General features: G+C 42.6%; 2 protein-coding genes across 16 annotated transcripts in view; both read right to left on the minus strand.

Moving 5' to 3' along the window:
• The window catches only part of LOC110525723 (uncharacterized), a 44286-nt gene extending 37708 nt beyond the window's left edge, over nt 1-6578 (minus strand). The window contains exons 1-2 of one of the 2 annotated variants that reach the window (XM_021606108.3): nt 5610-6578; nt 1725-2698 (exon numbers count right to left, since the gene is read on the minus strand). In XM_021606108.3, coding sequence (XP_021461783.3) covers nt 1725-2408 — 684 coding nt within the window. In that variant the 5' untranslated portion in view covers nt 2409-2698; nt 5610-6578. Of the gene's footprint in view, nt 1-1724; nt 2699-3376; nt 4731-5609 lie in introns of those variants that run through there. The other variant, XM_021606107.3, reaches the window with a different exon arrangement.
• A 3218-nt stretch (nt 6579-9796) lies between these two features.
• On the minus strand, nt 9797-25487 carry LOC110525724 (RNA-binding protein EWS). Of its 14 annotated transcripts, none has more exons than XM_021606111.3 (17): nt 24886-25106; nt 20897-20933; nt 20707-20758; nt 20398-20530; nt 20169-20183; nt 19509-19704; nt 19033-19295; nt 18724-18889; nt 15638-15675; nt 14999-15031; nt 14642-14757; nt 13762-13891; nt 13448-13567; nt 11802-11934; nt 11607-11692; nt 10274-10508; nt 9797-10186 (listed from the first exon to the last, which is right to left on the minus strand). In XM_021606111.3, the coding sequence occupies exons 1-17, from the start codon at nt 24899-24901 to the stop codon at nt 10150-10152; spliced, it is 1806 nt and encodes a 601-aa protein (XP_021461786.2). In that variant the 5' UTR covers nt 24902-25106; the 3' UTR covers nt 9797-10149. The 14 variants fall into 14 exon arrangements, with proteins under 14 accessions (XP_021461786.2, XP_021461789.2, XP_021461788.2 ...); XM_021606114.3 differs by having other exon boundaries at nt 19033-19292; nt 20398-20527; nt 24886-25105; XM_021606113.3 differs by having other exon boundaries at nt 20398-20527; nt 24886-25105.
• Between the last annotated feature and the right edge of the window lie 316 nt (nt 25488-25803).

The raw sequence follows: 25803 nt of genomic DNA on the forward strand, positions 1-25803 counted from the left end.
CCGACATTGACTGGCCTGCCTCAGTATCATTATGATCCAGACAAGGTCAGTTCCAAAAAATATATTAAATACTGTATGAGGAGATCTATCGACCAAAATGTATTTCAACGAGCTGCAATAATTTGAACAGTATGCTGTAGCACATTTACAGGAACACAGTGCAGTACTGTAATGCTATACTCTTTAATACCATGCAGGACTGTGGCTAATAATGCTGCTGTGCTCTGTGTTCCTCCCCCTTTCCGTGCCCTCCTAATTTCTTACTGAGAGAACTGCTTCATGTTGCTGATGCAGGCAGTTTTCCTCCAGCACCCAGGCACTTTATTCAGATAGACAGAAAGAGGCTTTCGGGGTAGCAGAAATGTATGTAGTTCACTCAGCGTGCACGGTGAGTCATACTGCCCCTTAGAAAATGGGACACAGCAAGTGCATGTCCCTGACTAGCTCTTAGTGGTGTGGGTGGATGGGTGTGTAGACTGTACACCATAATGATAAGGTAAGACACCAGGTCTCACCCCCCTTGCCCTTGCACATTCTCATAGGAACATCAGCAGTTAGCCTTGATTAAAGAGGTCTGAAATAGTAATAATAGTGTATAAAACCGGTTATGGCAGTAAGTGTATGTGGGTACTGGTACTAGGTCAGAGGTTGGGTACATAGTACCTCTGTATGCCCTCAGAAGCCAGTGTTCATGGTTGTGATCCAGCAATTAGTGCCCGGCCATCTGAGTACTATAGAGGGCCAAGTGGGCATGAGTATGTCTGCTGACTGTCTCTCCCCTGCTCTCTCATCTGTGGTGTGAAAGGATAACATTGTCCCCACTCGGCTCATCCGCACCAAAATATTAAACTCCTCTCCCCCTCATAACCCAAGCACATGTTCCACCAGCTAACCCCTGTCTGCCTGTTAGTCTCTCTGTCTCTAACGATGTCTCTCTCGTGCTCACACACACACTGGACGTTGAGGGGTAGAACACTGCTTTGCAGCCCAGGGGAAAACACTACACCCCACCTGAATGCAAATGGAAGCATCAAGTTATAAATGGATAATAGATTGTGTATAAAAGTGTAACGTCAGCATGTATCCATCTATGATAATACTTATCAAACAGCTGCACTGTTCCACATGAACAAATAACAAGGAGCAGTAGCTCCCCTGGCTGCCAACCACTTTGTAGAGGCAGGGGCTGAACTGACATTTCACCCTGGAGGAGTCCTTGAGAAATGTCACGAGATACCCACCTAACATTTTACAGCCTGTGAGTGAGATAATTTGTGGAACACGCCGACACAGATCAGTAAGGCAGCGTCCACCTTGAACACACACAGGAGAACAGGGTGTAGTGACATCAACATGTCAGGGAGATGTGTTTTTCAAAGAGGGCCCTTCACTTCTGGCACAGTAATGTTTTTAACTCTGGGCGAGCATTTCTGTAGGTTAGGCCTACTTTCAACTGCTCCATGGGTTGCTTTGGCACCATGGAACACAACATAAATTGTTTATCTTGCACAAGGGCAGGGGAGGTCTTGTTTTAAGACATTTGGTTTATCTCATAACTTGTTTTTGGTCAATATGGGTGAATGTATTGAAGATGAAAACTTGCTGCATCCTAGGCCTACTGCACACTTATGGAAATGTAATGTTATGAGGGGATTGTGTGCAGTCCTTTCCCAAACAACATTTTAGGTATATCAGAAAATCAATACACCTGTGATGTTACTTACCAACTCATCTAAGTTTCTCATGTCACACAGCACCCTCTGTTTCTGTTGCCAATGTGCATAAGAGGCAGGCTCGGGTTCATCAACCACACTCTCCTTGCGAACAAAAGCCCTGCTTATTGGAAGTAGGCTTGGACTGGGCTCCCCCTGGTTCTCCTGGTCCCGGATCTCCTCCTCGATCTCCTCCTCCAGCTGGATCAGCATCGGGGCCAGCATGCCGAACTTGGCCCCGCGCCGCGCCACCTCCAGCAGGCACAGCACAAAGTTCTTCTCGTTGCATTTCTCCACTATGTCGTTGGTTTCGAACATCAGAACATCCTTGATCCAGAGCTCCTGACGACACCAGCCGATGAAATTGGATACATTATCCCGAGCCAAAAACGACCCCGGGACCACATTGCGTGACTGAAAAACCACATCCTTGGTTGGCATCCTCAATGACTGTGCAACCTCCGGGTACTCCATCTGGAAGTCCAGCGCTGCTCGATTCACATTGTTGGCATGCCGACAGAGGGCACAGCCAGTCTCCAGCCCTTCCATAAAGGTGTCTGCCGTTATATCCAGGTCATACAGCGTGTTAAACCACTCGGCCAAGTCCTCCTTCATGGCATACAGGTATTCCTCGCTGGACTTGAACGGTCGGATGCTTTTGGAAGCAGCAGACTGGATGTTACTCTGATCAGCCATATTGTCGTGATATGTATCAATGCAGGCTAGTCCTACTTAATAATTCCCGGTTGTCTCATTGCATAAGCGCTCCAAAAGCATATGGAGCAGAGCAAAATAACCGCGTAGACGCACCCATGACAAGCGGGCATATGCGGTATCTCAATCGAGGTCCTTGAAGGAATACTTTGTATTGTTAAAACATATTGACATCATGCGAGGCAGCCGTGGCGCGTGGATGCGTTTTCCGGATGTCTGTGTGGTTCCCATTTCCTTTAATGAGCGCATCTCTATTTCTCACGGAGTTCCAACTGCGGGAGAGGAAGAAAAAGGTATGGTTAGCTACAGATGGATACACACCCAACGCATAAATCCTCCAGGTATCCTTGACCTCCTATGTCTGTGAATAGACATTGAGTCGCGATAATCATGTTGCTGGTTTGCATGGATGGTCCAAATCACGTCTTCGCAGTATCCCTCAATAGAATGACCCTCAGCACTGACCAGTGGCAGGCTTCACAGTTCACTTGCCGTGTAACAGTCTCCCTAGCTCCCATTTTGCACCGCCTCCTGTCCTGAACTGCTCTAGTTTAGACAGGTTGAGCGATTCAGTGGCATATCCCATTATGTACATGGGAGAAAAAAAGCGTAACCCGGTACTTACCGCCTGATAATTTAATATCGTAATTAAACACGTATAGCAATTGCTAGAGAACAAACAGTTGACCCGCGAACCACTAGTTCACGTGCCAAGAAAAAAACATGACAGCGCTAGAATAAATTAAAATGTGATAAACAGGTGGCTGGATTAGCCAAGCAGCCAGGGTTTTAAAATGCACATCATACACCGCCAAGAAAATACCATCATTCATCGATAGGATTTCAAATCGTGGTAATGACCGCACCGGGTGTGTGAATATGACCGATATTTTCTATATAACTAACAACTTTTCACAAAGCAATAATTAGCACATTTAATTCTTACCTACCTTTGAAAATGGAATGTTTTGTCAAGAACGGACCGTTTTTCGATCAGACTCATTCAGTAAAACAAATCGAAACCAGACCCACGAACAAAAGCTGTAATAGACTACAATTTGAATGAGTTCAAAAGTGTAAGACACAAGTCGTTTTAAATCAACCCTCGCTTGTAGGCTATTTTTTCATTGTCGTCTTCAACGCCAAGTTACTTTCCTCCCAGGACACTGGGCAATAAAAAATGGGAGGCGAGTCCATTTCCTCGGGTTTGAAAAAGCAGACAACAAACGTCAGGGAAACGTTATTAGCATGTCAACAGGCAGCCCACATGTTCGAAGTGCGTCAAATTCAAGCATAACCATTTTAACATAGGAAAAAGATGTCCAATTACTAATAGCTTATTGAAATCACTCCAAAGGAATCAAATGAATATTACAATGTAACGATGCAGCATTGAGAGATAGCAACAGTTACACTACTTCAATTTGCAACAATGTAGGCTACGAATGTTGCATATTGGGCTGTGATATATATGGATTGCGGGAGCAATTATAGGTATGTTTTTTTTCCTGTGTGTACTGTGTATAATTGAAAACCGAATGTAAAACCGGGTGAGGAGAACGGAGTGTTGGGGAACCAGAGAGGAAGAGGCTAAGCGAGAAGGATAACTGGGCACAAAATCTGTCTTCTCCAGGAGGTGGCGTTTTTTTGGTCACCGAACGAGGAGTTTTTGTATGGAGTTCAATGAGAGTGTCGAATTTGGTTCACAAAACAGATTGCTTATTTGATCGAATAGATGTTTCGGATTGATTAGGTTGTTACGAGTTTACTGATTTAAGTAGGACATGTGACATCCCGGCAACTTTGAAAAAAACACTTTAGGCCTATATCGGTTGTGCCAGTTGTCACTAGTTACCACAGCCACAAAGTCATAAACCCCGCTCGTTTCTACAATTCATCTTCTTAAAATTTAATTTTAAATCTAACCTTACTACTAACCTTATGCCTAACCCTAAATTAAAACCAGAAAGCAAATGTTTGTTTTCATGAATGTTTACGATATAGCCAATTTTGACTTTGTGGCTGCGGTGACTCTCATTGGCTACAATGGTCCCGACCTGATCTTGCCTCCTACCGACTGCCTTCCATTTTTGAAGAAATGTATTTTAATTGTTAGTGGCCACCAGAGTAGGCCCGGTTTCCCAAAGGCATTTTAAGGTACGTTCGTCGTTAGAACCTTCATAGGAGCGTCGTTAAATATCCGAGCTATTTGCCAAAACCATCGTTACTAAACTTGCTATTCAAAACGGTCGTTATTTAACGACTGCACCAGACCACTCGTAGAACAGCTAAGTAGCCTACGTCGTTAATGATTCTTCGCCCTTCCGCGTCACTTTATACACAGAATATCTCCACTAAACACAAAATTAAGGTGTGTCTTTATGTGACCATTTCTTTGCTGACAAGCGAATGATAGTTTTTTAATTAACCTAACAAACAAAGGATATATTTTTATTTAACTAGGCAAGTCAGTTAATAACAAATTCTTATTTACAATGACGGCTACCAGAAGTCAAAATGCCTCATACGGGGGCTGGGATTAAAAAATAAAATATAGGACTAAACACACATCACGACAAGAGAGACCTAAAACAACAACACAGCATTGCAGCAACACAACATGGAAAGCAGCACAAAACCTGGTACAAACATTATTGGGCACAGACAACAGCACAAAACGCAAGAAGGAAGAGACAACAATAAATCACGCGAAGCAGCTACAACTGTCTGTAAGTGTCCATAATGAAGAGATGGAAATAAAGCGGTCCAGTTTGAGTATTTTTTTGCAGCTCGTTCCAGTCACTAATATAATAGGCTAAATAATAAGATGAATACAGTAAAGGCTACATAGACCTAAATATTTTAACGATATTGAACTCAATTTAATGGTAATAAAATTGTTTTACTTCGCTATTTGTCTCCTGTCGTCAGAAATGTTTGCCTCGATATAGCATATTTTATGATATTTAACATGTGCGCAATGATGTGTCTATTCTTGATTTTGTGCATTATTATTGGCTAAGCATTAGCCGCCTCAATATTTGTAGCCATAGGTGAAACAATACATGATCAAAAGTACATCTCATTGCAAAATCCTGGGCATTCATTTGCTGCTATAACACAGTCGCCACTCTTCTGTGAAGGATTTCCACTAGATGTTGGAATATTGCTGACGGGACTTACTTCCATTCAGCCACAAAGGCATTAGTGAGGTTGGGAACGGATGTTGGGCAATGAAGCCGGGCCATAGTCGGCATTCCAATTCATCCCGATGGGGTTGAGATCAGTGCTCTGTGCAGGCCAGTCAAGTTCTTCCACACTGATCTCAACAAACCATTTCTGTATGAACCTCGGTTTGCGCACAGGGGCATTGCCATGCTGAAACAAGAAAGGGCCTTCCCCAAACTGTTGCCACAAAGTTGCAAGCACAGAGTAATCTATAATGTCATTGTATGCTGTAGCGTTAAGATGTCCCTTCTCTGGAACTAAGGGGCCTAGCCCGAACCATGAAAAACAGCCCCGGACCATTATTCCTCCTCCACCACCAAACGTTACAGTTGGCACTATGCATTGGGGCAGGTAGCGTTCTCCTGGCATCCGCCAAAGCCAGATTAGTCCGTCAGACTGCCAGATATGGTGAAGTGTGATTCATCACTCCAGAGAACGCATTTCCACTGCTCCAGAGTCCAATGGCGGTGAGCTTTACATTACTCCAGCCGATGCTTGGCATTGTGCATGGTGATCTTAGGCTTGTCTATGGCTGCTCGGCCAATGAAACCCATTTCATGAAGCTCCCGATGAACAGTTATTGTGCTGACGTTGCTTCCAGAGGCTGTTTGGAACTCGGTAGTGAGTGTTGCAACCGAAGACAGACGATTTTTACACGCTACGTGCTTCAGCACTCGGCGGTCCCGTTCTGCGAGTTTGTGTGGCATTACCCCTTCGTGGCTGAGCTGTTGTTGCTCCTAGACATTTCCACTTCCCAATAACAACACTTACAATTGACTGTGGCAACTCTAGCAGGGCCGAAATTTGACTAACTGACTTGTTGGAAAGGTGGCATCCAATGACTGTGCCAAATTGAAAGTCACTGAGCTCTTCAGTAAGGCCATTCTATTGCCAATGTTTTCTATGGAGATCTCATGGCTGTGTGCTCGATTTTATACACTTGTCAGCAACGGGTGTGGCTGAAATAGCCGAATCCACTAATTTGAAGGGGTGTCCACATACTTTTGTATATGTAGTGTAACTCTCTAGGAGCAGATCTTCTAATGTTTTTTCTAATCATTTTTTGAAAGGCACAATTGGAAAGAGAGAAGGCTGATCCGAGAGCAGTGCTGCTTCTTTCGATCCTATCAGTATTGACACTTCTCAACGACTCACTTAGCGAACCTCTCTGCGTAGTGTTTTGGGATACGCGTGTTAACATCTCCGGCCGTTGTTAAGAAAGTTGCATCGTTAAAACATCGTATGCCTAAATTCCATCCCTAAAGGAAAACCGGGCACGGGTCAATATAATGGATCATCTGTGGGGGAACTCCAATCTACCAGCAAGGTTGGGGCGTAAAGGATTACATGTAAAGGATTACAAAAACGGTAACTGTAATCCGTTACATTAACAGCAAAAATATCAGATCACCGATACTTTTGAAAAACTAGATTACTTCGAAGATTACTTTTAAATTCAGATGTTAGTGGAAAAAAATCTTTGACACTTCTGTTTTCTCAATGACATTCAAATTTTAAAAAGGCGAAAGTTTAAATTTGTTCCACCTGAGCGAGTCTGACCACAAATCAGAGACCACCACTATGATGACACACCAAATGTGTTTGATGGATCGCGGGAAAAGATCAGGAATAGGCTTTTGTTGGCTACAGTCCAAGTAATGTCTTCCAATGGTGCAACTGCTGTCGGCATCCAAATATTATGCCATTTGATTTAAGACTTGGAGGTAAGGATGACAGTAGTGGTGTAGTCTACGGCGATACGGATATCACTTATTGATATCTACATAGCGCATTGATGTGAATCACACTGCTGCTCTCTCATTTAGCTATTTGTACTTTACGGATTGTGGTTGTTGTGGGTGGCTGTTCAAAAATTCTAAATGTGTATTTGAACCTAATAATAGTTGAATTCAAGAAGTTCAAGCTGCCTATCAGTCATTGTTTTTGAAACCAGTGGACAGGCAGTAAAAAATGCGCTCTTGCAACAGCTGCGTAGTTCTGATCCAAGTCTATGGAATGAGTGTGGCTTTTATTGCTCAATTTAATTCATGCTGATTAAAAAATATATCCATAGGCCTAATGGACACATGCTCAAACGTGCACGCTTATATAGACTTAAAAGGGCAATCTGTAGTTGCTACTTTTTGGGGGGGATTTATAAATTATATATACAGTACCAGTCAAAAGTTTGGACACCTACTCATTCAAGGGTTTTTCTTTATTTTTACTATTTTCTACGTTGTAGAATAATAGTGAAGACATCAAAACTATGAAATAACACATAAGGAATCATGTAGTAACCAAAAAAAGTGTTAAACCAAATATGTTTTATATTCTTCAAGGTAACAACCCTTTGCCTTGATGAGTTTTGCACACTCTTGGCAAAGCATGCCATTCCATGAGCACAGCATTTATTTTTCAACTTGAATCAATGAGCCCAATCAATCCTCCATGACAACAAAATCATAAACAGAGTAGGGCTGGCTAATAAATCCTTTGTTTTGGGGTCATGCTCAGGTGAAACAATTTGGCTAATCTATACTTCCAAGGGGTAAAACATTTATTGGAATTCTGATAAGACTTTGGTTTTTAATGTAAAGATATAATTTAATCTTATATGTAGTAGAAAGCCATGGGTTAGAAGAAGCCTACATAACCAACCCATAAAGTAAAATTTAACATCCATATATGGCCAGCTATGTAAACTTTAACATTGATTTATCCTGCAACAGATGAAGTTCAATTGGTAACATTGTCTTCTAATGCCCCGAAAGGGGAAAGTAATCTAAAAGTAAATGTAATCAGCTCACATTACTGATTACAATGACAGGTAACATTTAGAAAGTAACCTACCCAACCCTGTCTACTAGTGATGTAATCCTTCCCTCAAACAAGCATATGTGCACATCCCGTTAATGCAGGGGAAATTAGTGAGAATATCCTTTTTATGGGTCAGACCCAAGTGTCAGGGCAGGACGAATTTGCTTCCCAACAAGAAGTGACACTTCAAAAAAAGATTATAGGTCACTCTTTGTCAATATGAAATAGATAAGCCTAGTAGTTACCTCTAGTCTGGAATACAAGCAAACTTGATTCTCTGCTAACTCCAGTTTTTACAGGCCGGGCCAGACGAGCACTGTCTGAAACAACAGTTGCCCCATGCTTGGCTCAGCACATGCGATTTCAATATGGAAAAAGGAAGGCCTTGTTTTGATGGGAAAAATACTTTTTTCTTTGAGATAGAGATGTGTTGGTTGAGAATTTTTTGGACTGGGATAAATATTTTTTTCTGTGTCAGACAACTCGCACAGTGATCTGTTCCCCAGCATGAGCAACTGGATACCAGTCCTCAAGGAACTCGGAAGCGTGAGCTGTGACCGGACTTCACCCACACAGAACATAGGGCTTTAAAAGGAAGTTAGAAGTTTAGGCTGGAGCATGTACTTTTCTCTGGATCACAACACTTTACCACAGCACAATAAATGCACCCTGACTGTGCGGTCAGTGATTACAGGCAGACAAACATAAAACTGGATTATAAATAACTGACCCAACTGGTATATTTAAACAAAGCCAATCAATTCATTTTCATTGGGAAGAGAAGGGTGATTATCAAAGGACTCAGATCACTGTGGACATATGCTGAACAGATGCAAATGTGGTATCAGTCAGACAGGGGTGGCTGACATCTGTGGTTAATAACATCCATTGTTTCTTGATTGGATTGGGAGGTTTCTCAAAGTTGAAAAGAAAATGCAAAGACATCAAGGCAATTCTGTAAAGCAAAGCCTGAAAGCAGTTGATCTTCATTCTTACTGGTAAATGTGCAGTTTAGTTGTCAAACTCGTTCCACAAAGCATTACTGAAAGTGTGTTCATTGACTATATGATTGCAATACAACATGAAGACAAATCCTCTATGACAGCTGATGTATCTTCAACAGTTGTTGGTCAAACAGATATCATGCCAGCATTCTTTCAAAGCTGCATATTACAGTGCCTCCTTGTTGACAATTCTGAAAGAGAAAATTGCTGTAGAGCTGTACAATTCCTACTTTTCCCACCATTTGAGAACCAAGATGAAGACAAATGCAAAAAGTCAACCATTCATGATGCCTCATAACAGCAATGGATCTGAACTTCTTTTAGCATCAAATCAGGGTGGACATTTTATTTTCAAAATTGTTTATCATTACACAGCTATGGGAAGGAGAAGCAATTACAATTAAAAAAGAAGTGTCATGTTTTACAATAAACTGTCAAAATCAGTCTGTACATCTAAGAAATGCAAAAAATAAACTTGCACAAGTCAAAATAACTGAACCAAGGGTAAATAAAACTATAAAAAAAACTAAACGTTTAACTACGAGTTGAATGAAACTGCACCAGAGTATTTCAAAAGCAGTTCTATAACCATTAATAAAAACGGAATCATAAATTAATTTCATTTTAAAAATCAAATCCTGCACTAAATGGAAAATTCAAATTGCTGTCTTTCAGTAGGGTCGGTCCCTGCGTTCCTGGCGATGGTCCCTATGAGAGAGGAAAAGCAGTAATTTAGTGCCCAACAAACATAGTAATACATGAGTATGATGAAAGCAGTCCAACATGTTCCTTTACCTCATATCCATCTTGCCTGGGGGCCCCCCCATTCCTCCTCTCCCCATTCCTCTTCCTCGGTCCATAGGCGGTCCTCCCCTGCTAGACCCTCGGAATCCCCCTCGGTCCATTCCACCACGTCCCCTGAATCCACCGCCACGGTCACCTCCCCATCCTCCACGGAAGCCTCCTGGCCCGCCACGGTCCATCCCTCTGCCCCCACGCATCCCCATGCCACCCCTGCCTCGCTCACCACCTGAACAAAATCAAACAAGACCCAGTTAAGCTTGCCACCAGACTATCGTAGACATGCACACGTTAACAGGAAGGGAAACAAGATTAAACGTAGTATTCCCAGTGCACACAGAGCAAGCCCCTCCAACACCAAAGCTTTCAATTACAGTAAACAGACTGCTAAACATGGATGGTTTCATGTTTCCCCAGAGTTGACACTAATCTATACTGAACAAAAATAAACATGCAACAATTTAAGCTTTTACTGAGTTACATTTCATCAATAAATTGAAATAAATTAAATGAGCCCTAATCTATGGACTTCACATGACTGGGCAGGGGTGCAGCCATGGGTGCCCACCCACTGGGGATACCAGTCAATCAGAATGAGTTTTCCCCACAAAAGGCAAAAGGGATTTATTACAGACAAATACTCCTCAGCAACCCACCCCCCCCCGTAGTTGATCCCACTGGTGGAGAAGCCGAAAGTGGAGGTCCTGGGCTGGCGTGGTTACACGTGGTCTGCGGTTTTGAGGCCGGTTAGACGCACTGCCAAAGTCTCTAAAACGACGTTGGAGGCAGCGTATGGTAGAGAAATTAACATTCAATTCTCAAGCAACAGCTTTGGTGGACATTCCTGCAGTCAACATGCCAATTGCAAGCTTCCTCAAAACTCGAGACATCTGTGGCATTATGTTGTGTGACAAAACTGCACATTTTAAAGGGGCCCTTTATAGTTCCACAGCACAAGGTGCACCTGTGTCCTGATCATGCTGTTTAATCAGCTTCTTGAAATGCCACACCTGTCAGATGGATGGATTATCTTGGCAAAGGAGAAATGGAACATTTCTGGGACTTATTTTAGCTCGTGAAACATGGGAACACTTTACATGTTGCGTTTATTTTTGTTCAATTTAGTACAGCTGCTAAGCATTGACCCTGAAGTCTAGGTGTTAAACCTGTTTGATTTGGCTGTGTTACATTGCAAACATTAAGATATGTGAAACAGGGAAGGTAATTCAGCCCCTGTTGCTCAAATAACACAAATTGTTATAATGGTTCCTGTCTACAGTTGAACCAGGCCCTAACAATAGTGCTGCTGTGCCAGTGACCGCTGTACCTGAAGGGGGCCCAAAGCCCTCTGGTTTGGGAGCTTTGCACTGGTTACACTCCATCCTCCAGGAAAAGTTCTGGTTGCCACAGCCCCTGAGAAGGACAACCATTCAGTGATATACACAAAAACCACTACCTGTACTGTAAAGTTCATTTAAAAAAAAAATGGGAAAGGGTAAACTCTTTCTTGAGAGGTCCTTACTGGTTGGGGCACTCCCAGTCTCCAGCTCTCTGCTGCATGTTGCCACCTGGGCCACCTGGCCCACCTCTGCCCATACCATGTGGTCCTCCTCGTGGGACAAAACCTCCACGCTCTCCTCCACGGCCCATCATGCCTGATAACACACACCAGGGGTTGTTTCAATAGTTCATTATATTGCCATGGCAAATGTGCGGCAGCTATATATACTGAACAAAAATATAAAGACGCAACATGTAAAGTGTTGGTCCCATGTTTCATGAGTTGAAATAAAATATCTTAGAAATGTTCCATACGCACAAAAAGTTTCCCAAAAATTTGTTTGCATCCATGTTAGTGAGCATTTCTCCGTTGCCAAGATAATCCATCGAACTGAAAGGTGTGTCCTACCAATAAACTGATTAAACAACATGATCATTACACAGGTGCACCTTGCACTGGGGGAAAAAAAAGTCCACTAAAATGCGCATTTGTGTCACACAACAAAGTGCCACAGATGTCTCAAGTTGAGGGGGCTTGCTGACTGCAGGAATATCCACCAGAGCTGTTACCAGATAATTGAATGTTAATTTCTCTGTCATTGGAGAATTTGGCAGTACGTCCAACCGGCATCACAACCGCAGACCACGTGTAACCATGCCAGTCGTAGGACTTCCACATCGGCGGGATCATCGGAGACCAGCCACCCGGACAGCTGATGATCCTTTGGGTTTGCACAACCGAAAAAGTTCTGCACAAAAGGTCAGAAACCATCTCAGGGATGCTCATCTGCATGCTCATCGTCCTCACCAGGGCCTTGACCTGACTGCAGTTCGGCATCTTAACCGACTTCAGTGCGCTCACCGGCACGCTGGAGAAGTGTGCTCTTCACAGATTAATCATAGTTTCAATTCTACAGATGGCAGACAGCGGTGTATGGCGTTGTGTGGGCTAGCGGTTTTCTGATGTCAACAGGGTGCCCCATAGTGGCGGTGGGGTTACGGTATGGGCAGGCATAATCTACGGACAATGAACAAAAATGCATTATATCGATGGCAATTTGAATGCACAGACATACTGTGATGAGATCCTGAGGCCCATTGTTGTGCCATCACCTCATGTTTCAGCATCATAATGCACGGCCCCATGTCGCAAGGATCTGTACATAATTCCTGGAAGCTGAAAATGTACCAGTTCTTCCATGGCCTGTATACTCACCAGACATGTCACCCATTGAGCATGTTTGGGACGCTCTGGATCGACACGTACGACAGCGTGTACCAGTTCCAGTTCCCACCAATATCCAGCAACTTCACACAACCATTGAAGAGGAGTGGGACAACATTCCACAATCAACAGCCTGATCAACTCTATGCGATGGAGATGTGTTACGCTGCATGAGGAAAATGGTGTTCACACCAGATACTGACTGGTCTTCTGATCCATGCCCCTACCTTTTTTATAAAGACATCTGTGACCAACTACTGCATATCTGTATTCCCAGTCATGTGAAATCCATATATTAGGGCCTAATTTATTTATTTCAATTTACCAATTTCCTAATATGAACTGTACCTCAGTAAAATCTTTGAAATTGTTGCATGTTGCATTTACATTTCTGTTCAGTGTATTTTCAGTTTTGAACAAATAAACAGTTGACTTAAATATACCTCCAGGTCCTCCACGGCCCATCATGTCACCCCTCATGGACATGCCCCCTCTCATTCCACCCATCATGGGCTTACGGCGAGCCATGGACACCTTCAGCCTCCTGCCCTGGTACTCTTTCCCTGTTGAGGTCATAAACAGAATGTAACAGGAATACAGAGAAATGGAGAGAAAAGGCAAGAGTTAATGGTCATTACTAGTATTCTAAAGTACATTTCAGTGCACATCAACATGTCCTGATATGCATTCATTTGGATGGTTCAAGGGTAGAATCAGAGTAGGCTGATGCAGGTTAAAAAGGGCCAGTATGACATACCATCAAATAACTCTACAGCAGCTTTGGCAAAGGAGGGCTCCTCGTAGGACAGTGTGGCGTCTCCCTTGGGCTTCCCGGAATCATTGTCTGTGTAGATGTTGATGGCAGGCTTGCCCAACCTCCGGTTCATCTGAACAAAAGAGGAATTCATCACTCAAAAGTCAACCTACCCCACCATTAACACTTATCTGCTGTTGCCATTCTTTTTTAGAGCATTCATTATCTGTTCAGTCATCTAATTAAATGAGAACAAGACAACAAAAACGCTGGCTATACATACATTGAACAAAAATATAAAACACATGTAAAGTGTTGGTCCCATGTTTCAGGAGCTGAAATAAAAGAACCCAGAAACTTTTGTGCACAAATTTGTTTACATCCCCATTAGTGATCATTTCCCCTTTTCCAAGATAATCCATCCACCTGACAGGTGTGGCATATCAAGAAGTTGATTAAACAGCATGATCATTACACAGGTACACCTTGCACTGTGGACAATAAAAGTCCACTAAACTGTGCAGTTTTGTCACAACACAATGCCACAGAGGGAGCGTGCAATTGGCATGCTGACTGCAGGAATGTCCAACAGCTGTTGCCAGAAAATGTCGTGTTAATTTCTCTACCATAAGCCGCCTCCAATGTCTGCAGTACGTTGGATGCATATCTGTATTCCCAGTCATGTGAAATCCATAGACTAGGGCCTAATTAATTTATTTTAAATTGACAGATTTCCTTATATGAACTGTAACTCAGTAAAATCTTTTAAATTGTTGTATGTTGCACTTATATATTTTTTTCAGTGTACATAGGCATGTTTTGGAAGAGACAAATACAACTTAATGTGTGTCTAAGTTGAGGTATTTAGATTGAGTGTCCTCACCCTGATGGGTCCAGGGTCTTTGAAGAAGATAGCCATCTCCTCCAGAGTGGCGTTCTCTGTGAGTCCTGTGATGTAGATGGTGCTGTTCTCAGAGTCATCCTGCTCCTCAGGGCGCCCTGAACAGAGAGAACTACCATTCAAAAAACTGACAGGAAACACTACAGCTACACTTCCACTACACTGTCCTTATTCATCTCAGATTCATAAGCCATTAAGCCAAGAAGTTGGACCAAGATCAACGAAACAAAGCCTTTCAGGCAAATACAAACCAGTAAGATAAACGTTCAAAGGTTAGCAATTGATCCGTCAATGCTTCTGATCTATGATACAAGTGTTGGTCATTTAGTATCTGCTTACCCATGTTACGCACTGCCCCGTTGTTCATGGGTCCTGTTTGCCATCAGGCGAGGGGGAAAAAAAGTGCCAAAGTCAGTTTGTGTCACTCAAGTCCTCTGCTAAACTGCTGAAGAGTATTTGAAGTGATGACACAGTCCTCCAGAACACAGATGTCAGACGTTTTTGAAAATATATTGATCATGATGTAAATAAAAACCTCAGACCCGTTTGTATAAAAATGTGTGCCATAAGAAAATGTCCTAAGAAACCACATAATATGAACCCCCAAAAATACCAGGGGTTTGGCTCCATGAAATTGTAAATGCAAAACCATTTCTCAAAACTGACATTTCTTGGCAGCAGTCATTTGTCATTAATATGTCATTGTGAAATAAGAGTACCTTGCTCTTCAAGGTTACCTTAGGCAGTGAGTGATATAAACCAGAGTAAAAAGTACCCCTTTCCAAACAGATGTCTCAGACATTTAAACTGGACCCCCTTCTATTTCCATCCATTCTAATAGCCACCTATATATTTGGCTACCCCCCAAAAAAACGCTGCACACACCAACGTAAGGGCTTAGGTAAATGCTCTGCGCGTACATGCTCTAGTAGGTAAAGGTCTGGAGTGGACAAGCCAGTGTAATACTCGTTAACTTACCACCGGGCTTATTGAAGCCACCTCTGTCTCCAGCGACGCTATGGGGGAATAAATGGAGATATGAAGGCGATTTCCCTTTTAACAGCCACTTCCATGCATGGAGCCCCATGGCTCGTTTGGGGAGGTTGAAGGAAACAGTTCTGACTAGTTCATTTAACAACCCCCCAACATGCCTACACAGTCTATGCAATCCAGTTAATGGGAATGAAGGAATTAACAGCAACTATATGGCATCATTCCTTTACTAGAAGGATTCTTAATGACAGCATTTGATAGCAGATACTGGCTAGTTTGGAGCTAGCTGAGGGGTGTTAAATCTCTACCTTTGGGGAAATATGGGACAGAATCCCAGGAATTTGTTACAAAGGAAACCTTTTTTAGATGCATTCCATATGCAGTTTAATAATGACTAGCCTGGAGATACTATACTGACAAGAGATAACTTACAGATACAGTTAAATACGTGGAAAGCTAGTGCATTATGTCCAATTTACAGTTGAAGCAAATGCCTATAGCAGTTAAAACAAATGGTTGACGTTGTCAAATGCAATGCATCTGAAATATTAAACAAAAAACAGGTGATTACAGTCACCTTTGAAATTAAAACCAAAAACACACCATCCATATACATTATTTTACAAAAACATGAATTGAAGTTAAAACAATTCTAATAAATACAGAATTTAAACTTGACCATGTTACAATGTTCACCAAGGTAAAAGTAATGATTTTACTATACAAATTTAATTATCATTTTAAAGAGTTTCCCAGCATGCTTTAGACAGCACCATCCTCATCTCTTGGATTTAAGGCAGAACCCAAATCTCTGTGGTTTAACCCCTTCGGTTGTTTAAGCTGCCGGCTCTGTATTGAGTACAGGTACTTTATAGAATATAGATGGGTTTACATGGCTCTCACTGTTACCTGTAGCGTAAATGTGACAAAGCATGTTAAAAAGGTGTTCATTTGATTAAACAAAACATTTGTAATCCAAACCACATTTTAAAAACTAAAACACATAAGGGGCTGGTTTCCCCAGACACAGATGAAGCGTAGTCCAAAGACTAAAAAGCATTCTGTGCATTATTTTTAGTCCAGGACTAGGCTTACCCTGGGAAACCGGACCCAAAACATTTTGCCCTAAAAGCTATAATGTATAAAGAAGTAAAACAGGAGTTACATATGAATGCCAACTTATATATTTTTTCCTTTACCCTTTTTCGTAGTATCCAATTGGTAGTTAGTCTTGTCTCATCGCTGCAACTCCCGCACGGACTCGGGAGAGGCAAAAGCCGAGAGCCGTGCGTCCTCCGAAACACAACCCAACCAAGCCGCACTGCTTCTTGACACAATGCCGCTTAACCCAGAAGCCAGCCGCACCAATGTATCGGAGGAAACACCGTACACCTGGCGACCAGTGTCAACATGCACTGTGCCTGGCCCGTCACATGAGTCGCTAGTGAGCGATGGGACAAGGACACCCCTGCCGGCCAAACCCTCCCCTAACCCGGACGACGCTGGGCCAATTGTGCGCCGCCCCATGGGTCTCCCAGTCGCGGCCGGCTGCGACAGAGCCTGGACTCGAACCCAGAATCTCTAGTGGCACAGCTAGCACCACGATACAAGGCCTTAGACCACTGCACCACTCGGGAGGCCCATGCCACATTTCTTGACTACTTTAAGCAATGTTAACAGAGAAATAAAGGCCACTTTCAACTTGAAAATATGACAAAATCAAAAATCAATTGAGGTTAAGAAATGTGACAAGTGTCATGTAATTAATAAAAGATTGTGCTGTAGACAAAGGTGGAACTATTCACTTTGATCCTCTCTTTAGGGAAAGCACATAGCAATGTACTGAATAATATTAACATAATACAAGCCTAGAGCAAAACATAATAGAACATATGAGTCTGGTGTGACCTAGTGAACATGCGCCAATTCTTTATTATTTTTTTCTTGTTCCAGGGATATTACCTTCAGCTGTCTGATACTCAATGGGATCAACCTCACCTCAAACTCTACAATGAAAACATAGCTGCCATCATAATGCCCAGGTTGCCAGTTTAGTACCAATAACCTACAAGGGGGATAACCTTAGTTCTGCATGGATGTATCCCGTAGAAATGTACGTTATCGGTTTTCCAGGGAAAAACTCTAAATCCCAAATGTGCATTAACCTCAACTTAGTATGCAATTAAACTCCTTGGTATAGGCAATCAATATGTCTTGCTTATTAAACAAACTAAAGTAATTTTAGAAGATCTGCCCCTGGGGGTCATGAGCCAAAAAGGGCCCCCGAAATATTGTCCAAAATTAGCTAATTGGACAGAAAGGGGCACACCTCCAAACACCAATGAGAAAAAGCTTGTCTTGTATTGCAAAGGTTTGTTAGCTTAAAACTAAGGATTTTGTGGTTTCAAGATGTAAGTAATCGATATGACAACACAAGCCAAAATTTGAGGTAAATTAGTTAGCAACTAAACTCCCATAGGGCATACTCCCAAATACCTTCTGGGTCAGCTTTTTAAAGTTAGATTAAATAGGTACATTTTTATACCATATTAAAATGTATTTAACCTCACAGCAATCATTTAAAAAGGTGCGGTGTGCCCACCAAATCATTGAAACCTGCAGCAGTAACCCTGAAGCCTTGTAAATAGATGGACAATAATCAATGCTATAGATTATATACACCTGTAAAGCTGTGGTACAGCAAAAAGGGATGTCTGATTGAATAGTTTACAACTCCAGCTTTCTGTTCACAAATGTCAGTCCCAGCTCTTTGTTTCATGAAATCATATTCCTTCTTACCTTTGGCCACTGTATGGCAGGGCTAAGAGTTTGTACCCACAAATAGGGGGTCCCTTCATGATACTTTTTGTAGGCATTAGATATTTGATCCTACACAAAGTAAACAGTGACTTTCCCCACTAATAAAAGAGATGTCTATTTTACCTTTGTAGGGTTATAACTTGACCCAATTAATGTTTAAGGGGAACTTCAAACTCAGCCCTGCTCAGCCTGGCCGCAGCACCTGCAAGAATGGATGGAAGTTATGTTGAGCAATAAGGAGAGTGACTTACCCCATGCCTCCACGGCCCATGCCCCCACGTCCCCTGCCACCGTGCATCATGCCGCCCCTGTCATAGCCATCCCTGGGTGGCCCACGGCTCTCCCCTGCCCCTGGGAACCTAGCAGGGTCAGAGCCAGAGTAGCCAGAGCTGCCTCTGCCCTCCTGTCCATAGTTATCTACAGAATAACATGAGGATTAGCGGAAATGCCCTTGTGTGAAAATGAATGAACATCAACATGACTAAGATTATAACTAGCAGGTAGGCCTATTGCAATGCTTGTGTGTGTGTTAAAATAACAGGGGAGACCACTAGTCTTACTGTAATGGCTTGACTGGTTGTAACCACTTTGGGGCCCACTTTGTTGTCCATACTGGCTGCCTGCAGGCTGCCCGTAGGAACCTGAGGCCTGAGGAGGGTAGGCCGCGGCAGGGGCCTGTTGCTGCTGAGGTGGGGGCTGCTGCTGCTGGTACCCACTCTGCTGCTGCCCATAGCTTCCCTGCTGGGCCTGGTACCCACTCTGCTGCGCGGCATATCCCCCTGGTTGGGAGTAGCTGCTCTGGCTGTAGCCAGCTGGCTGGCTGCTGGCATTATAACTGAAGTGGTTAGGGACGGGCAGGGACTGAATAGGTCATAAAGAGTGCTCCACAACTATACGTTTCTTATGGGTTGACAGCTGCAACTTGTCTTCCACTGCGTACAAGCTAAAATCAAGAAACATCAACAAAATAGTGTAACATTCACTGCATCACTACCACGATTACACCCGTGTCCTAATGTGAGACTAGTTAGCCTACCTCGGAGGTGCAGTGGAAGCAGCCTGCTGGCTGTAGCCAGCGTAGGCAGACTGGGCTGCATAGCCTGGCTGGGAGCCATAGGAGGGCTGAGAGGCAGCGGGAGCAGCAGCAGGAGCACTCTCATATCCACTGGCTCCATAGCCCGCGGCAGGCTGGGAGTAGCCATGGGCACTGGGCTGGGCAGCAGGGTACCCAGCTGTGGTCAAACAGGAAATGGTTTAATTGAAGAAGGTGTAGATAGATCATTCCAGGTACAACCCGGTTAGGATTTTAGATCACACTATAACCACTCTGGACTTCTACAACCTGACAGAGCAGCACTGATGAAGAATATTAAATGGCACATAAGAATACCATTGTGTTATTAAAAGTGTGTTATAATTAGTGTTAGATATCGGTAGATGAATACCATTCTGAAGGATCTATAGTCTTATAGTCAGTCGTAAGATGTCTTTTACAGTCATGATGCAGGAGGAATAAATAGTGTCAAATAAATCTCTCTTCTCCAGGGTTCAACTAGTCTACTCACAATACTATAGTCTACTACACACGATGCGAAATATATTACATGGATCTATCCAGCCAGCCATTGAACACTTTGTATAGACTTAGCCTAAGTGGCATGAAATGGATAGAGATGAAAAGTAATCTGTGTCGAACCTGTTTTATTCCCAGCTGTAACATGAAAGCAAGAGGAGAGAAGGTTCACAGTTCAAAAATGGTGACTTGGGTTGAAAATGGTCCTTTAAGGCACTCAAAGCACATTTGCAGTAATATAAATACAGGATTGACATTACATGTGGTCAATGGTTAGAGGCATTATGGACAATTCTCATTCCATTCCACCAAAATTACTTTTGGCCTATCATTTGATCAGTTTGAAACTGACCTGGTGCTGGTTGCCCATAGGAGGAACCATACTGCTGCGCATAGCCGCCAGCAGAGGGTGCTGCCTGAGAGTATCCGGTCTCAGCTGCAGCAGGCTGGGCGTAGGACCCATATCCTTGCTGGCTATAACCCTGCTGAAATACAAAATATTATTTTATAGACCGATAGATAATGACAAGTACCCTGGGAAAGATGGCACGCCGTCCTGTGCTTCAGTTCAAACTAAACATGGAATGAGGTCAATGCAGTATTGTGGGTCTCTGCAGGTATGTGTCATTCATAAATGGCCGTGTCTAAATATAAAACTCACCTGGGCAGATTGTCCATAGCCCTGTGAGGGCTGAGCAGCATAGGAGCCATACCTGCAGGGACACAAGATCAATCATTCATCTCGTTTCTGTAGATCATAATTAATTGTGTCAAATAACACAAACACCCATTCCTCTGGATTCATTAGAACACTTCTTAGTAGCACACAACCTGCATGTAGAAAGACTTACCCCTGCTGGGCACCGGCCTGGTTGTAGGAACTGTAATCTGTAAAAGAAAATGACAAAATAAATTACTAGTCTAACATTCAACAACAGTTCTACAGGCTAGTACAGTATCAAAATCCACTTTGGACTCATGAGAAGAAACTACTCATGTTCACTGGGCAATAATCTTGTGTAGACCCTCGGCAGTGCCAACCAGGCCAGGCCACACAATGGGAAAATCTTTCAAGTTCAACAGTCCTTTTGGTTGAAAATTATAAGGTTAAGACAACAGGGTTACAATATTCCATAACCCTTTGCAATTCAAGGGACCAGCGTCGCTAGTAGTAATTTTTACGCACACAGAGTATCAATCAAAAGTTTGGACACCTACACATTCAAGGGGTTTTTTTCTCATAAAAAATGATTTTCTACATTGCAGAATAATAGTGAAGACATCAAAACAATGAACAAATATGGAAATCTAAATATATTTTAGATTCTTCAAATAGCCCCCCTTTGCCTTGATGACAGCGCTGCACACTCTTGGCATTCTTTCAATCAGCTTCATGGGGTAGTCACCTGGAATGCATTTCAATTAACAGGTGTGCCTTCTTCAAAGTTAATTTGCAGAATTTCTTTCCTTAAGGCATTTGAGTCAATCAGTTGTGCTGTGACATGGTAGGGGTGGTATACAGAAGATAGCCCTATTTGGTAAAAGACCATCCATATTATGGCAAGAACAGCTCACATAAGCAAAGAGAAACAGTCCATCATTACTTCAAGACATGAAGGCCAGTCAAACCGGAAAACGGCAAGCACTTTGAAAGTTTCTTCAAGTGCCGTCGCAAAAAGCATCAAGCACTATGAAACTGGCTCTGATGAGGACCACCACAGGAAAGGAAGACCCAGAGTTATCCTCTGCTGCAGAGGATAAGTTCATTGGAGTTACCAGCCTCAGAAATTGCAGCCCAAATAAATGATTCAGAGTTCAAGCAACAGACATCTCAACATCAACTGTTCAAAGGAGACTGCATGAATCAGGCCTTCGTGGTCAAATTGCTGCAAAGAAACCACTACTAAAGGACACCAATAATAAGAAGAGACACTTGCTCGGGCCAAGAAACACAAGCAATGGACAACAGACCGGTGGATATCTGTTCTTTGGTCTGATGAGTCCAAATTAGAGGTTGACCGATTAATCGGAATGGCTGTTTTTTTAACAATCGTAAATCTGTATTTTTGGACACCGATTTGGCAAAAAAAAATTCTTACATCTTTATTTAACTAGGCAAGTCAGTTAAGAACACATTCTTATTTTCAATGAAGGCCTAGGAATGGTGGGTTAACTGCCTTGTTCAGGGGCAAAGCAACATATTTTTACCTTGTCAGCTTGGGGATTTGTTTTTGCAACCTTCCGGTTACTAGTCCAATGCTCTAACCACCTGCCTTACATTGCACTCCACGAGGAGCCTGCATGGCAGGCTGATTACCTGTTGCACGAGGGCAGCAAGAAGCCAAGTTAAGTTGCTAGCTAGCATTAAACTTCTTATAAAAAACAATCTTAACATAATCACCAGGTAACTAACTACACATGGTTGATATTACTAGTTTATCTAGCGTGTCCTGCGTTGCATATAATCAATGCGGTGCCTGTTAATTTCTCATTGAATCACAGCCTACTTCGCCAAACGGGTGAATAATCGGTATCGGCGGTAAAATCATACTCGGTCGACCTCTAGTCCAAATTTGAGTTTTTTGGTTCCAACCAGTGTCTTTATGAGACGCAGTGTAGGTGAACGGATTATCTCTGCATGTGTGGTTCCCACCGAGAAGCATGGAGGAAATGGTGTATTGGTGTGGGGTGCTTTGCTGGTGACACCATCAGTGATTTATTTAGGATATAAGGCACACTTAACAAGCATGGCTACCAGAGCATTTTGCTGCGATACACCATCCCATCTGGTTTGCGCTTAGTGGGACTGTCATTTGTTTTTCAATAGGACAATGACCCAAAACACTCCCAATCACGGCCAGATGTGATACAGCCTGGATTCGAACCAGGCCCCTTGCACTGAAATGCAGTCCATTAGACCGCTGGGTTTATGTGTGTGTTAACTATTTAACTGTGCTAGAATGCTTAAAGGGCCGGCAAAAAAAAGTGAAAGGAAAATATTGGATATCAGTACCGGCCAAAAATGTCATATAGGTGCATCAGTAGTTTATATATATATATATATATACACTATTTTCTTTACACTCCAGATCACAGGAGGCTGCTGAGGGGACAACGGCTCATAATAAATGGCCTGAACGGAAGAAATGGAATGGCTTCAAACACCTGGAAACCATGTTTGACACCATTATACTCAAGTCAATTAAGGTGCCCCCAACCTCCTGTACTCCAGATACAAACAATGACTACATCTCATCTGCCCAGACCCACATGCTCACAACCATCCTTAGTGCCTGCATTATTGTTTGCTACTTGGCCTTAAATTGTACCTATTTGTTTTCCTTGGTCTCCCATGCTATTTCAATAATAAATAACTAGATTTTTTCATTGTGTCAATGATGGCAGATGGAAGTCAAATCAAAGTTTGTTTTTATCAACACGTTTTTTTCAAGATGAGCGATGAGAAGAGAATCATCCAGCCAATTGGCTACCTCACTACACTACACCCCCCCCCCCCCAATATGCCATGTCTTGAAATATGCAGACAGGCAGATTAAGTCTACACTGTAATACTTCTGACAGCCAACTTTCTAGCCCCGCCCACAAATTCATAGAATTCCCAGAAAGTATGGATTATTGAGTCAATACTTTTACACTTAAGACATGACTGTAGAATTTCTGGATTTGGTCTCTTGTATAATACATTCTAACATTAATTTATACTGGATTAAACATACATTTTTGTTAATTAATTTAGTTAGTTATGCATCAAATATCCCTCCATTTTGTGCAAACATCAGTTCTTTTAAAGTATTGGTTGTAAAAGTTAAAATTTTAAAAAATTCTAAGGGCGCTAACATTAGTAGTTATCAATGGCGCATGCCAGGAAGTAAAAGCAGGAAGTGTACACTTCAATCGGTGCTGCGATTTTTTAAAGTCAACTCCCATCTGACATTACAAAAAAATAATTCCATTGCATGAGACACATCTGTTAGCATAATTTAAAATGTACATTCTACTTTAACGAGGCAATCCAGTCGATAGGACATTCCAAATTATTTTGGAAATTGCAACAAAATTACCAGCCGCCATTGCGAGCGTACCCATGAGTTGACCAGTCAAATATCCTGGGTTAGAGTTTCCAATCCTGTTTTACTCACTTCATTTCTATGGTCCTATCATCAACTGATTTCACAGTGTGTGGAGCGACTGAATCGTTTGAATACAATGTTGGCAGTTAATTTGAAACATTATGGATTAATTAATCTACAACTGGCTAACTAACGTTAGCTAACAAAGATACAGTGCAGATAACATTACATTCTTAAAAATGCATGATTTCACACAATCATATGTATGAGAAACAATGGTTGACTAAGTTCCTGACCAAAATGGCTGACCTTTAGAGCATCATAAGAGTCGTGTCGGTCCTAGAATTCAAATTCGGCAGATGCACGTGTGTGGTCAGAGTTTGTGCCCCTCGGCCCGGCATCATGGCTAGCTGGGCCTACTGCCCTAGATTCTACATTAGCCAACGTCAACTAACGAAGTAAACTCGTTCATTCACCATTCTCCGGCTGGCCGATTAAACTCAACCCAATGATTTAAATCGAAGAGTTTCGTAAACTAGGCCAACGTTGGCAAACGCAACGCGTTAGCTAACTAGCTAGCTACCGGCTACTGAACATATACAAACGTTCGCATTATACGTACATATTAGATTAAAACACATACATTTGATGTAACTATTGATAAATATGCAAATGTATTTACATGGTCGATAATATCTAAAGGATTCATGCAAAATGACACAATTAAATAGACCGAGAACGAAACCCACCAGGTGCTGACGCCATCTTCGTTTCGTCTGATGTTAGCGCATGCGCGTAAACGGGTGGATGGATACGTTTGTGCTGAGTTGAAAAAAAACGGGGAACTCCGGAAAAAAAACGAGCTCCGAATTGGAAAAATCGATTTGAATCGTCGTCCAACTCAGAATTCCAACTCGGGAACTCGGGCTTCTTTCTAGAGGTCCGACTTTCCGACCTGAAGACAACTGACTTCGTGATTTGACCTCGTGTATTTTTTCCGAGTTCCCAGTTGTTTTGAACGCGGCATCTTTCTCGAGCACCGACTTTCCAACCAGAATATCACTGAAGGCATGACCTCGTATTTTTCTTCATTGGAATGTTTCTGTTCAATTTGATGCTGCTGACGTGACATTCCAGCCAGGCTCATTTTAGGCCCAGGTGGACGGATCTTGGCCATGTCGCAGTTGTAAATGAGAACTTGTTCTCAACTAGCTTACCTGGTTAAATAAAGGTGAAATTAAAAATAGAAAACAGAATGTGTAAATTTCCCTCTCACACACACAGATCTTTAACTCTACGCCTTCAGTCATGAGGAGCTGCCCTCTCTTCTCTACAATGCAGTTCTCCTACTGTTGCTTGGATCCATGCCAGGAGCAATGGTGGGGCATGGTGGCTTCCCTTTGACTCTCAGTGGCGGATTTTGGTATAGGCGACATGAGCGGCATTTTACCGCACAAAAAAAATGATATAATGTCACTGTGTGGGACTGTGGCTCAATTAAGCTTGTCTAGTCTAGTTTGTGAGCTAGGAAAAGCTAGGCAGAAACCTAGAGAGGAACCAGGCTCTGAGGGTTGGCCAGTCCTCTTCTGACTGTGCAGGGTGGGGATTATAACAGTACATGGCCAAGATGTTCAAACGTTCCTAGATGACCAGCAGGGTCAAATAAT

Source organism: Oncorhynchus mykiss, chromosome 6 (assembly GCF_057628025.1).
Source record: "Oncorhynchus mykiss isolate SJ-2025 chromosome 6, ASM5762802v1, whole genome shotgun sequence".
Lineage (NCBI taxonomy): Eukaryota > Metazoa > Chordata > Actinopteri > Salmoniformes > Salmonidae > Oncorhynchus > Oncorhynchus mykiss.

Coding starts and splice junctions, on each gene's coding strand:
- LOC110525724 (XM_021606111.3), bottom strand. Junction 14,758..14,998: donor CGGGGCAGTGCGTAACATGG/GTAAGCAGATAC, acceptor CTCTCTGTTCAG/GGCGCCCTGAGGAGCAGGAT. Junction 13,892..14,641: donor AAGACCCTGGACCCATCAGG/GTGAGGACACTC, acceptor TCTTTTGTTCAG/ATGAACCGGAGGTTGGGCAA.